Source organism: Bos javanicus, chromosome 4, assembly GCF_032452875.1.
Source record: "Bos javanicus breed banteng chromosome 4, ARS-OSU_banteng_1.0, whole genome shotgun sequence".
In the NCBI taxonomy this organism is placed as follows: Eukaryota; Metazoa; Chordata; class Mammalia; order Artiodactyla; family Bovidae; genus Bos; species Bos javanicus.
In genome coordinates, this window is record NC_083871.1 from 6,594,247 (window position 1) to 6,607,954 (window position 13,708).

The 13,708-nt window shown below is 39.4% G+C and overlaps 1 protein-coding gene across 2 annotated transcripts in view; it reads left to right on the plus strand.

The window, feature by feature from the left end:
- The window catches only part of ZPBP (zona pellucida binding protein), a 151,469-nt gene extending 138,752 nt beyond the window's left edge, over positions 1–12,717 (plus strand). Inside the window, exon 9 of one of the 2 annotated variants that reach the window (XR_009735767.1) lies at positions 9,347–9,434. Coding sequence is in view for 1 of the 2 variants with exons in the window: in XM_061413354.1 (XP_061269338.1) it covers positions 9,347–9,441 (95 nt within the window). In the remaining variant the exon portion in view is untranslated. Of the gene's footprint in view, positions 1–9,346 lie in introns of both variants that reach the window. The other variant, XM_061413354.1, reaches the window with a different exon arrangement.
- The last annotated feature ends 991 nt before the right edge of the window (positions 12,718–13,708 follow it).

The following is a 13,708-nucleotide window of genomic DNA, read 5'->3' on the forward strand; positions in this document are numbered from 1 at the left end:
TTAGGTGTCGAGTTAGGTTATTTATTTGACTTTTTTCTTGTTTCTTGAGGTATGCCTATATTGCTATGAACCTTCCCCTTAGCACTGCTTTTACAGTGTCCCACAGGTTTTGGGTTGTTGTGTTTTCATTTTCGTTCATTTCTATGCATATTTTGATTTCTTTTTTGATTTCTTCTGTGATTTGTTGGTGATTCAGCAGCATGTTCTTCAGCCTCCATATGTTGGAATTTTAATAGTTTTTCTCCTGTAATTGAGATCTAATCTTACTGCATTGTGGTCAGAAAAGATGCTTGGAATGATTTCAATTTTTTTAATTTACCAAGGCTAGATTTATGGCCCAGGATGTGATCTATCCTGGAGAAGTTCCATGTGCACTTGAGAAAAAGGTGAAATTCATTGTTTTGGGGTGAAATGTCCTATAGATATCAATTAGGTCTAACTGGTCTATTGTATCATTTAAAGTTTGTGTTTCTTTGTTAATTTTCGTTTAGTTGATCTATCCATAGGTGTGAATGGGGTATTAAAGTCTCCCACTATTATTGTATTATTGTTAATTTCCCCTTTCATACTTGTTAACATTTGTCTTACATATTGTGGTGCTTCTATGTTGGGTGCATATATATTTATAATTGCTATATCTTCTTCTTGGATTGATCCTTTGATCATTATGTAGTGTCCTTCTTTGTCTCTTTTTACAGCCTTTGTTTTAAAGTCTATTTTATCTGATACGAGTATTGTTACTCCTGCTTTTTTTTCATCTCTATTTGCATGGAATATCTTTTTCCAGCCCTTCACTTTCAGTCTGTACGTGTCCCCTGTTTTGAGGTGGGTCTCTTGTAGACAACATATATAGGGGTCTTGTTTTTGTAGCCATTCAGCCAGTCTTTGTCTTTTGGTTGGGGCATTCAACCCATTTACATTTAAGGTAATTATTGATAAGTATGATCCCGTTGCCGTTTACTTTATTGTTTTGGGTTCAGGTTTATACACCGTTTTTGTGTCTCTTGTCTAGAGAATATCCTTTAGCATTTGTTGGAGAGCTGGTTTGGTGGTGCTGAATTCTCTCAGCTTTTGCTTGTCTGTAAAGCTTTTGACTTCTCCTTCATATTTGAATGAGATCCTTGCTGGGTGCAGTAATCTGGGCTGTAGGTTATTTTCTTTCATCTCTTTAAGTATGTCCTGCCATTCCCTCCTGGCTTGAAGAGTTTCTATTGAAAGATCAGCTGTTATCCTTATGGGAATTCCCTTGTGTATTTGTTGTTTTTCCCTTGCTGCTTTTAATATTTTTTCTTTGTGTTTGATCTTTGTTAATTTGATTAATATGTGACTTGGGGTGTTTTGCCTTGGGTTTATCCTGTTTGGGACTCTCTGGGTTTCTTGGACTTGGGTGATTATTTCCTTTCCCATTTTAGGGAAGTTTTCCACTATTATCTCCTCAAGTATTTTCTCATGGTCTCTTTTTGTCTTCTTCTTCTGGGACTCCTATGATTCGAATGTTGTGGCATTTAATATTGTCCTGGAGGTCTCTGAGATTGTCCTCATTTTTAATTCGTTTTCCTTTTTTCCTCTCTGATTCATTTATTTCTACCATCTATCTTCTATTTCACTAATCCAATCTTCTGCCTCTGTTATTCTACTATTTGTTGCCTCCAGAGTGTTTTTGATCTCATTTATTACATTATTCATTATATATTGACTCTTTTTTATTTCTTCTAGGTCCTTGTTAAACCTTTCTTGCATTTTCTCAATCCTTGCCTCCAGGCTATTTATCTGTGATTCCATTTTGATTTCAAGATTTTGGGTCATTTTCACTATCATTATTCAGAATTCTTTATCAGGTAGATTCCCTCTCTCTTCCTCTTTGGTGTGGTTTGGTGGGCATTTATCCTGTTCCTTTACCTGCTAGGTATTCCTCTCTCTTTTCATCTTGTTTATATTGCTGAGTTTGGGGTGGCCTTTCTGTATTCTGGCAGTTTGTGGAGTTATCTTTATTATGGAGTTTCCTCACTGTGGGTGGGGCTGTATCCATGGCTTGTCAAGGTTTCTTGGTTAGGGAAGCTTGTGTTGGTGTTCTGGTGGGTGGAGCTGGATTTCTTCTCTCTGGAGTGCAATGAAGTGTCTAGTAATGAGTTATGAGATGTCAGTGGTTTTGGAGTAACTTTGGGCAGCCTGTGTATTGAAGCTCAGGGCCGTGTTCCTGTGTTGCTGGAGAATTTGTGTGGTATGTCTTGCTCTGGAACTTGCTGGCCCTTGGGTGGTGCTTGGTTTCAGTGTAGGTATGGAGGCGTTTGATGAGCTCCTATTGCTTAATGTTCCTTGGAGTCAGGTGTTCTATGATGTTCTCAGGATTTGGACTTAAGCCTCCTGCTTCTGGTTTTCAGTCTTATTTTTACAGTAGTCTCAGGACTTCTCCTTCTGTACAGCACCACTGATAAAACATCTAGGTTAAAGATGAAAAGTTTCTCCACAGAGAGGGACACCCAGAGAGGTTCACAGAGTTACATGGAGAAGAGAAGAGAGAGGAGGGAGTTAGAGGTGACCCGAATGAGATTAGGTGGAATCAGAAGAGGAGAGAGCAAGCTAGCCAGTAATCACTTCCTTATGTGCGTTCCACAGTCTGGACCACTCAGAGATGTTCATGGAGTTATACAGAGAAGAGAAGAAGGAGGAAGGAGACAGAGGTGGCCAGGAGGATAAAAGGGGGAATGAAAAGGAGAGAGACAGATCCCACCAGTAATCAGTTCCCTAAGTGTCCTTCACCATCTGGAATACACAGAGATGCAGAGAGTTGGGTAGAGAAGAGAAGGGGGAGGGAGAAGACAGAGGCGACCTAGTGGAGAGAAAGGAGAGTCCAAAGGGGGAGAGAGCAGTCAAGCCAGTAATCTCGCTCCCAAGTAAAAATGGGTACCGAAGATTGGGTTCTTAAAGGTACAAAATTGATAACAAATACCAAAAAGCAAAGATTAAAATTCTAGAGTAGAGGTTGGATTTTCAAAAATACAATATTAAAGAAAAGAAGAAGAAGAAAAAAAACAAAGTCACAAAAGTTATTAAATATATATATGTATGAAGTGTGCTTTAAAAAATAGTCTTTTTTTTGGCAAAGTAATAGGTTATAAAAATTAAAGGAGTAATAAAGGACTTAAAATTTTTTAAAAGTTAAAAAAAGAAAAGAAAAATAATGATCATAAAAATAGTAAAAATATATCTAGGACTTTCTCTGGTGTTGTTGTGGGCAGTGTGGGGTCAGTTCATTTTCAGATAATTCCTTGGTCCGGCTTATATTTCTCAAGATCTATAGGCCCCTTCCTATGTAGTCGGTACTAACTACAGGGTTTTAATCTATTGCACCTATCACTTCCAAGGTGGTTCGCTCGGTTTTAGCTTCTGTTTGCTGGTCTCGTCAGTGTCTGATTTCCGCCCTGACAGAAGGGGGCGGTGGTGGCCACTTTTGTAGGCTCACTTGTTCAGTTGTGCTGTGGGGAGGGAGGGACGCTGCAGACAAATAACACTGGCATGTACTTGTAATGTCTCAGCCACACTGGGCCTGCCCCCACTCATGGTGTGTGCACCCTCCCTGCCCACACAGCTCAGGCTCTAGGTTGCTCCACCGGGAACCATCCGAGGCTGGCCCTGGGCTGCATGCACCTCCCAGGTCTAAGCTGCTCCGGTTCAGGCACTCGGGTAGTCCTCAGAGTCGCAGACTCTGTTGGGCCTGTGTTTTGTGCCCTTCGCAGCTCTGAGCAGCTCGGGTGATGAGGTGTTTGGCGAGCGCGGTCACTGCGACTTATCACCTCTCCCGTCCCTGCCGCTCGGTTTTCTGGGTGTACAACTTGTGCACCTTCTCAGGCGGATGACTGTCCAGAACCCCAAGAAGTCTTAGTTAGCAAAGAAGCCTGCTTGCAGTTTGGTAGATAATGTCTCTCTGGGGCTGTGATTGCTCCCTTCCGGCACTGGCTGCCTGTCACCAGAGGGGGATGGTCTGCAGCTGGCTAGTTCTGTTCAGCCCTTCTGTGTGCGGGCCTGGCGGTGTCTTAGGGCTTTTCGCATGGTAGCTATCCCACAGTCTGGTTTGCTAGCCCAAATTAGTTCGCTCTGATTACCCTCGGGGGCATTCAGGCCCGATCCTTAGTCTAAGCAATGCAGCCCGTGCCTCCCTACCCAGCCTCGCTTGCTAGTGGCGGGTGCAGGCGTCTGAGCTGCTTCTCCGCTGGTTGAGTTACCGTTGGGCTCGTAATCTGTGGGTTTTAATTACTTACTTATTTTTCCCTCCCTATTATGTTGCCCTTAGTGCTTCCAAGGCTCGGCACAGCCTTGGCAGTGAGAGTGTTTCCTGGTGTTTGGAAACCTCTCTTTTTAAGACTCCCTTCCCGGGATGGAGCTCCGTCCCTACCTCTTTTGTCTCTTTTTTTGTCTTTTATATTTTTCCTACCTCCTTTCAAAGACAATGGGCTGCTTTTCTGGGTGCCTGATGTTATCTGCCAGCATTCAGAAGTTGTTTTGTGGATTTTACTCAGCGTTTAAGTGTTCTTTTGATGAATTTGTGGTGGAGAAACTGGTCTCCCCGTCCTATTCCTCCACCATCTTATGACCACCTCCTGCTTAGGCTATTTTGAATCCCTTGAGATTTCAAATGAGTTTTGTGATGGATTTTTCTGTCTCTGAAAATACCACCACTGAGATTTTGATAGAGATTTCATAGAATCTATAGTTTTCAGAGACAGAGATTTCATGGGTAATTTTTAGTAGTACTGACATATTAATAACATTAAATACTAAAGAACATAGGATATCTTTCCATTTATTTATCTTTGGTTTATTTCTGCAATTTTTGGTAGTTTTCAGTACACAAGAAATTGCCTCCATGGTGAAGTTACAATAGCATATATTTTTGATGCTGTTGTAAGTAGAGCTGCTTTTTTTTTTTTTTTCCTTTCCTTTACAGATTGTCTAGTCTATAGAAACACCACTGATTTTTGCGTGTCAATTTTGTATCCTGCAACCTTGCTGAATGTTGTATCAGTCAATATTTTTTAGTGTGGAATCTTTAGGATTTTCTTCATATGAGATCAGTTCAGTTTGATCGCTCAGTCATGTACAACCCTTTGCAACCCCATGGACTGCAGCACACCAGGCTTCCCTGTCCTTCCTCATCTTCCAGAGTTTGCTGAAGCTCATGTCCATTGAGTCAGTGATGTTATCAATCCTCTCATCCTCTGTCATCTCCTTCTCCTCCTACCTTCAATCTTTCCCAGCATCAGGGTCTTTTCTAAGGAATCAGTTCTTCACATTAGGTAGCTAAAGTATTGGAGTTTCAGCTTCAGCATCAGTCCTTGCAAAGAACATTCAGGACTGATTTCCTTTAGGATGGACTGGTTGGATCTCCTTGCAGTCCAAGGGACTCTCAAGAGTCTTCTCCAGCACCACAGTTCAAAAGCATCAATTCTTCGGCTCTCAGCTTTGTTTATAGACCAACTCTCACATCCATACACGATACTGGAAAAACCATAGCTTTGACTAGACGGACCTTTGTTGACAAAGTAATGTCTCTACTTTTTAATATGCTGTCTAGGTTGGTTATAACTTTCCTTCTAAGGAGCAAGCGTCTTTTAATTTCATGGCTGCAGTCACCATCTGCAGTGATTTTGGAGCCCCCCCCCCCCAAATAAAGTCTGTCACTGTTTCCATTGTTTTCCCATATATTTCCCATGAAGTGATGGGACCTTAGTTTTCTGAATGTTGAGTTTTAAGCCACCTTTTCCACTCTCCTCTTTCACTTTCAAGAACCTCTTTAGTTCTTCTTCACTTTCTGCCATAAGGGTGGTGTCATCTGCATATCTGAGGTTATTGATATTTCTCCCGGCAATCTTGGTTCCAGCTTATGCTTCATCCAGCCCAGCATTTCTCATGATGTACTCTGCATATAAGTTAAATAAGAAGGGTGACAATATTCAACCTTGACGTACTCCTTTTCCTATTTGGAACCAGTCTGTTGTTCCATGTCCAGTTCTAACTGTTGCTTCCTGACCTGCATACATATTTCTCAGGAGGCAGGTCAAGTGGTCTGGTATTCCCATCTCTTTAATAATTCTCCAGAGTTTGTTGTGATCCACACAGTCAAAGGCTTTGGCATAGTCAATAAAGTAGAAGTAGATGTTTTTCTGGAACTCTGTTGGTTTTTCTATGATCCAGTGGATGCTGGCCATTTGGATCATACCCACTAAAAACAGGGATAGCTTCACTCTTCCTTTACCATTTGAATTTGCTTCCTTTTTCTTGTCTAATTGTTCTGGGCAAGACTCAGTACTGTGTTCAATGGAAGTAGAGATGGTCGCCATCTTTTTCTAATCCTGATGTTGCAAGAAAATGCTAAGCTCCCATCTCAAGGGATTTCCTAGTTGAACTTCTCATTGAGAGCATGCTCAGTGTCTTATAGTTTGATCTTTATTTGTGTGTCCCAAATTCTTGATTTGTCTGAGCACTATTCTGTGGATCAATAAAGTAGCAATCATTGGATATTTGTATTTTCTCTTTTGGGCCTGTTTTTAATTTTCTGTCCTTTTCTCATTGATTGATATGAATTATGTATGTTTTCTGAATGATAGTCCTCTGATGGCTACATAGCTGCAACTATTTCCTAGGTTTCCTGCTTGACTATTGTCAATTTTATGATTCTTTTTATTAAGTTTCTAATTTTAATACTAAATGAATCAATTATTTTCTATTATTGCTAGTCACTTTCTTTTTAAAGAAATTAGTCCCCATCTAAAATTCATGGAGATTTTTTTCCTGTATTTCCTTACCATTTCTTTATATGTTGATACTGATTAGTCACCAATGTTTCCTTCTCTTCTTATTGAAATAATCAAAATTTAATTAGGCTACTCTTTTAATTGTAGCTATGAGATATTCCATTCCCTGAGACTCAAACCTGAAAGATAATTTCACTAATTTTGTACTTTAAATTTAATAATATTTTAGCATTTTCCTCAATTTTGCTTAAGAGAGAACAAAATATTTCAGAATATATCCTAGGAGAGAGTGTTACAGATAAGGGCCCTGGTCTGGTACTCAGTGGTGAAGAATCTGCCTGCTAATGCAGGAGATACAGGTTCAATCCCTTGGTCAGGAAGACCCCTCGAGAAGGAAATGGCAACCCACTCCAGTGTTCTTGCCTGGGAAATCCCATGGACAGGAGGGCCTGGCAGTCTATAATCCATGGGATCACAAGAGAGTTGGACATGATTTAGCGACTAAACAATATACATATACAGTATTATGAAAGCTGTTTAAATATAAGAATATTTATTAGAATATCATTATTTATGCTTTGGTTTCAATGGTTTTATGCCAGTTTCTGTTCTGTTTGTGACAGTCATGTAAAAATATGTGTGTAAGACTTCATGTAGGCTTCTGTTCTCCATGTTTAATGATTTAACATTTTTAATACCTTTGCTCAGTCTTTCCATATTTGTGCTTCAAGAAATATTAATATGCTTCTTTGAGAGAATGTGTACCATGGTCACACTTCTTTGAGAAACACTATATCATTAGAATTTTACCACATGCATTTTTACTTTAAATACTCTTCTTATTACTGCAGCAAATCAATTTAATTTTGTTTACCAATTTTTTTTCCATCTGGAACATTAATTTCCAGATAAAATATCTATTAAAACCGAGGAACTCTATGAAACCTAGAACAGAGAATACTTTCTCTGAGTGATGGTTAAGATATTTCCCAATTTGAGAAAATATGTATTTTGAAAGAAATATGAAATTAAATAATATAATATGACCCAGATCCAATCAGTGACATGTATTATTAAAATTACGGCACTAAAAAAAAAAATCTTATTTCATGGCCTATGATAACCCATCCTTGGATGTGCTCTTATTAACATCTTTGTGGTCCCTTGGCTGATGACATATGCGATAGGAAAATCGGAGACCCAAGCCCTGTTAGAGGGCTGATGTCTTCCCATGACCTTCACGGCAGTACACACGTAGAAGAGGTGGGTGAAGATAGCAGCCATGCAGTGCACAGGGCTAAGCATTTGTTGAGTCAATGCTTGTCACAAACTTGGTGTTTTCTTTTGTAAGTCATCTGATTTCAGTCCTCACAATAACACTATGACTTGACTGTCATTGTACCTCTTTTAGAAATGTTCAGTTCAGTTGCTCAGTCATGTCTGACTTTTTGCGACTCCATGGACTGGAGCATGCCAGGCCTCCCTGTCCATCACCAATTCCCAGAGTTTACTAAAACTCATGTCCATTGAGTCAGTGATGCCATCCAACCGTCTCATCCTCTGTTGTCCCCTTCTCCTCCTGCCTTCAATCTTTCCCAGCATCAGGGTCTTTTCAAATGAGTCAGTTCTTCGCATCAGGTGGCCAAGAAATGAGGAAGCTAGAACTAAGAGAATTGACTACTTTGCCCAGGATCCCAAACTTAGTCAACAAAAAGAATGTATTTAACATAACGTATTGGTTTCTTTCTACCTTTCTTTATTTCCCATCATGCAGAAGAAGCATTGGTAATACTCATGATAGATCCTTATGTTAGGGATGACCAAACTGAGTTACATTTTAGGATAAGTAGTTTTTCTAAAATTACACTTTTAGCCCATGATAGAAATAGAATTTGAAACCAGATGATTGTTAAAAATAATCTGCAAGTCCTTCCCATATTTGCGGCTGTCTTTATACATCTGGAGTATGCTTACTATGGACCATCTGGTAGTCACATTGTTCTAGAATTTCCAGGATGGCCAATAAGCCTTCTAATGTCAACACTGTGGGCTATCTTGGCTTAAGCTTACATGAGACATTTAGAGGAGTCAAACTCATAGCAACAAATTGTGGAATGGTGGCTGCCAGGACCTAGAAAAGGGGGAATAAGGAGGTGTTTAATGGGTGTAGAGGTGCAGTTTGTCCCAGATGCAAAAGTTCTGGAGATTAGTTGTGCAATGATTTGAGTATACTTGACACTACTCAACTATCCAGAGGGATGGTATGGTGAGTGAGGAGGGAGGAGGGTTCAGGATGGGGAACACATGTATACCCGTGGCGGATTCATTTTGATATTTGGCAAAACTAATACAATTATGTAAAGTTTAAAAATAAAATAAAATTTAAAAAAAAGTATAAAAAAAATAAAATACTTGATGAACAAACAAATAATAAAAAAAAATGGTTAAAATGGCAGATTTTATGTTATGTGCATTTTACCACATTTAAAACCAAAAAGAAAAAAAAAATCTTCTTTGAAAATGTATTCTCCATCTAAAGTTAAACTACATGGCATTAGGAGACTGTTACTTATTAACTTATTTTTTATTCACAGTAATCTGCAGCCCTGGATCTTATAACTCCCGTGATGGAATTCACTGCCTTCAGTGCAATAGCAGCCTGGTGTTTGGAGCAAAAGCATGTTTATAGGTCCATTTTGAGCTCGTCGATGGTTTGTCAAACACAAAAGTATATTTTTGAAGTATTAATATATAATAAATCACTATTATGCCAAAATTAAATGTATTAGATTTTACCAAAAAAAAGATGTCATTTTAATTGAAATGCTGTATATCCAAATTCTTTATACACAGAACAGCCAATAATCTTTATTCATTAATGCCAGACCTACATATGACTCCAAAATATTTCTTGGGTCACTGTATTTAAGATAATTTCAAATATACTATATTAGGTTAACCCAAAAGGTTTTTATTATTTTTCAAAAATTGCCCATTTTGTCATTCAGTTCAGTTCAGTTCAGTCGCTCAGTCGTGTCTGACTCTTTGCGACCCCATGAATCGCAGCACGCCAGGCCTCCCTGTCCATCACCAGCTCCCGGAGTTCACTGAGACTCACGTCCATCGAATCAGTGATGCCATCCAGCCATCTCATCCTCTGTCGTCCCCTTCTCCTCCTGCCCCCAATCCCTCCTGCATCAGAGTCTTTTCCAATGAGTCAACTCTTCGCATGAGGTGGCCAAAGGACTGGAGTTTCAGCTTTAGCATCATTCCTTCCAAAGAAATCCCAGGGCTGATCTCCTTCAGAATGGACTGGTTGAATCTCCTTGCAGTCCAAGAGACTCTCAAGAGTCTTCTCCAACACCACAGTTCAAAAGCATCAATTCTTCGGCGCTCAGCCTTCTTCACAGTCCAACTCTCACATCCATACATGACCACTGGAAAAACCATAGCCTTGACTAGACGAACCTTTGTTGGCAAGGTGTTGTCATTATTATATGTTAACTAATCTGAGGCCACCATATTCTTCTACAGTAATTGTAATTTCAGCTTGTTTCAGTTCTTTTCTTTAATTTTATGTAATTTTATTCCTTGCAGTTTGAACTTTCATAGCTCAAAGTCACTTTTTTAAAACTCCCAAGTCTTATTATTGCAATTTTTAGCTACTTTAGTTAAGACCTAGACCCACACAGACACATACCCCCAAACACATTATGGATTTTTAATACAGTTCACTGTGGTGATCTTAAACTTTTCAGTTTAAAGTCCCTCAAATTATCTTTTTAGCATCTTAGAATAAAGCAGTCATTGTAGGTGCCTAAATTAACATTTGAAGGACTTCTCTGGTGGTCCAGTGGTTAAGAATCTGCCTTGCAATGCAGGGGACACAGGTTCAATCCCTGCTCGGGGAACTAGGAGGCCACATGCCAAAGAGCAACTAGCCCACACACAGCTAGACAGTCTCTGCTGCGTGCCACAACTAAGACCCAGTGCAGCCCAATAAAGAAATGCATGTCTTTAAAAAATGAATAAATAATTCGCCATTTGAGCTTTTGTGGAGACAAAGAGGAACTAAGCAACCCCTTCCCCAACAGCCTCTCTAAGGATGAGAGTCCAGCAGCTCTTCTACTCCTTCACTGTTAAAGCATCTGTGACAGGCACTGCTACAGCCACCTCACACTCTCACCCTGGGGTGTTGTGTTCCAATGTGAAAAATTGCCACAAATTTAGACATTAATTACAGGGAAAATACATGAGTAAATCACAGAATCAGTAGCTTCTAAGTTTTATACTTACTGCTTTATTATACTTGTATCAGCTTTATTATACTCTCTTTGGAATGTTTCCTGTGTTTCTCTTCATCTTTCCTTTCTTGAGACATGAACACATGTGAATGGCAAATGCACACAGGTTGGATCTGGACGCAAGTGTGCAGGACACTGGACAGTTTACAGAGAGGCGCAAGTGTGCAGGACACTGGACAGTTTACAGAGAGGCATTTACTGACCCTGAGGCCCTGCATGGCATTTTGAAAGGTCCAGTTACTATATTAGCTTCTCATTTGTTCTCCCTGTAGGTAAGTGTTACCTGGAATTCTCACAGAAATACAGAGGCAAGGGAAATGACATTTCTTTGTGAGCCCTAGTGATGTTTCTCTAACAGGCCTTTGGACTGTAATCGTTTTGTAATTGTTTTCCTCTATTTTTGAGAGGTTTTTCAGGAACCTTATTTCTACCCTTAAGTGACATGTTTCTGCTGTTTCACTGTTTGGGTAGCTTATTGTTCTTCTAGCACATGCTTTCTGTAGCTTGTAAAAGACCTATTAAGTCTCCATCTGTGAAAGCAGTGCAGCCTCCTTGAGTTTCCAAATTTCTACATTGTATAGTATGATGAACTGGGATACATATTCTTTCCTTTGTACTCCCTGAGTTGGGATTCTTCTTCTTCTTTAACAGCTCAGAGGACTTGAATTTCCCATGCGTCTTTGTAAGGAGTGACCAGGATCAGCTGGGAAGCAGCACGGGGTGTCGCGGTGGTGTGGGCAGAGGAGGGCAGAAGGACTCAGGGTGAGAGGGGACAAGGGGCAGGGCGATCAGGGCCAGCTACAGATTCTCACCTCACGGAGGCTGGCCAGGAGCAGGGCCATGCAAATGACGGGGCGGAGCAGGCCAGATTTAAGTGTGCAGGCAGAGAGAACAGTTTGTAGAAACTGAAGCAGAGAATAGACTAGGAGAAGAAAGAGAAATGTTCATTATTTCTCTTTCTTGGGTCCCATAGTGAAATGTTCTTTGCCCTCTTTGATCACGTGTCACATTTATTTTAGTTGCCTGTATGTCTGTCTTTCACATTCAACAATATTAATACCAGAGTATTCCTAGTTTCCTAGCCTTCTTCATAGCACATAGCTATGAGCTTAGTAAGTTTTCAGTTACTTAATAGATTATTAATGTCCCATCAATATAAATGCTTTAAAACTAAGATAAAAGTTGCCTCTATCGTATTGACAGATTGGTTGTGGAATGTTGAAAGTTGTAAGCAGTTGACAATGTGTATGATTAAAAACTATCAACTAATCCCTAAGATAGATTGTTGACATAAGGCAGTTTCGATGTTTATTATTTTTGTTAATATCAAAATAATATCTTGCATTTATATAATGATTTATTTTTATCGAAACTTTTCTTAAATTACACAGTCTGATGTTTACATTGACCTGTGAAGTTATGGCAAATATGATTCCATTTTGTATTTTATTGTTTAGATTTTTTCTCATTATAGATGTGCAATATGTACTCATTTGGCAATATGTAATATTGGTCCAGTAATTTCACTTAAAGGACACTATCCAAAGGAAGCAGATTAGAGATCAGGTGAAATATTCCATCTAGGGTTACTAATAATGAAAATGGAATTAATAGAAATTACCTACAAGAGCAAAATGGTTAAATAAATTATGTTGTTTCCATGTGGTAGCATGTTATGTAGTACTATATAGAGTTTAGAAATGGAGACACAAAGGTAGAGAACAAACATATGAACACCAAGGGTTGTGAAGAGGGGGGTGGGATGAATTGGGAGATTGAGATTGAGATATACACATTACTGATACTTGTGTAAGACACATAACTAATGAGAATGGACCGTATAGCACAGGGAACTCTACTCAGTGCTCTGTGGTGACCTAAATGGGAAGGAAATCTAGAAAAGAGGGGCTATATGTGTACATATAACCAATTCACTTTGCTGTACAGCAGAAGCTAACAGCATTGTAAAGCAATTATACTCCAATAAAAATTAATTTAAAAAATAAAATATTAAAATTTTAGGTCTTAAAACACAATGAACCAAAATGTTAAGAGTGACCATCCTTTGTAATAGATTCCTGTGTGAGGTTTTTTTGATACCATCTGTTTTCCAGATTTTCTGCAATGAAATGAATTACTTTGGGAAATCCTGGAAGCAGTAAACATATTTTGACAAATGACAAGAGTAACCATTTGGGGAAGACACTGTTGCTCATCTCTTCAGTATCTACTCGCCCACCTTCTTCCCAGTGGAACACCAAGTTTGTTTACTCTAGAGAACTGTCCTTCTTAGCCAGTCAGCATGTGGCTTTTTTCTGACCTCTGTTTTGTTGAAACTGTGAGGTGAATGCCCTGAGGATGGAGCCCACACTGAGGACCCAGAGTGGAGACTCAGGAAGAGCTGGGCCTTGATGGTGATGATGAATCACTGCCCTTATTTTGTTTGAATCCCAGCCTGTCCTGGATACCCCAGCTCTGTGAGATACAAAAGCTTCTTTAGTTAAAGCAAGTTAGGTTTTCTGCAACCAAAAGCATGCTAATTGGTAGAGTGTTCATTCATTATAGGAAATAGGTAAAACAGAGGAAATTAGAAGTAGGGGGAGAATACCACTTATTGCTTCATAACCCGGATGTCAGCAATGTTAACATTTG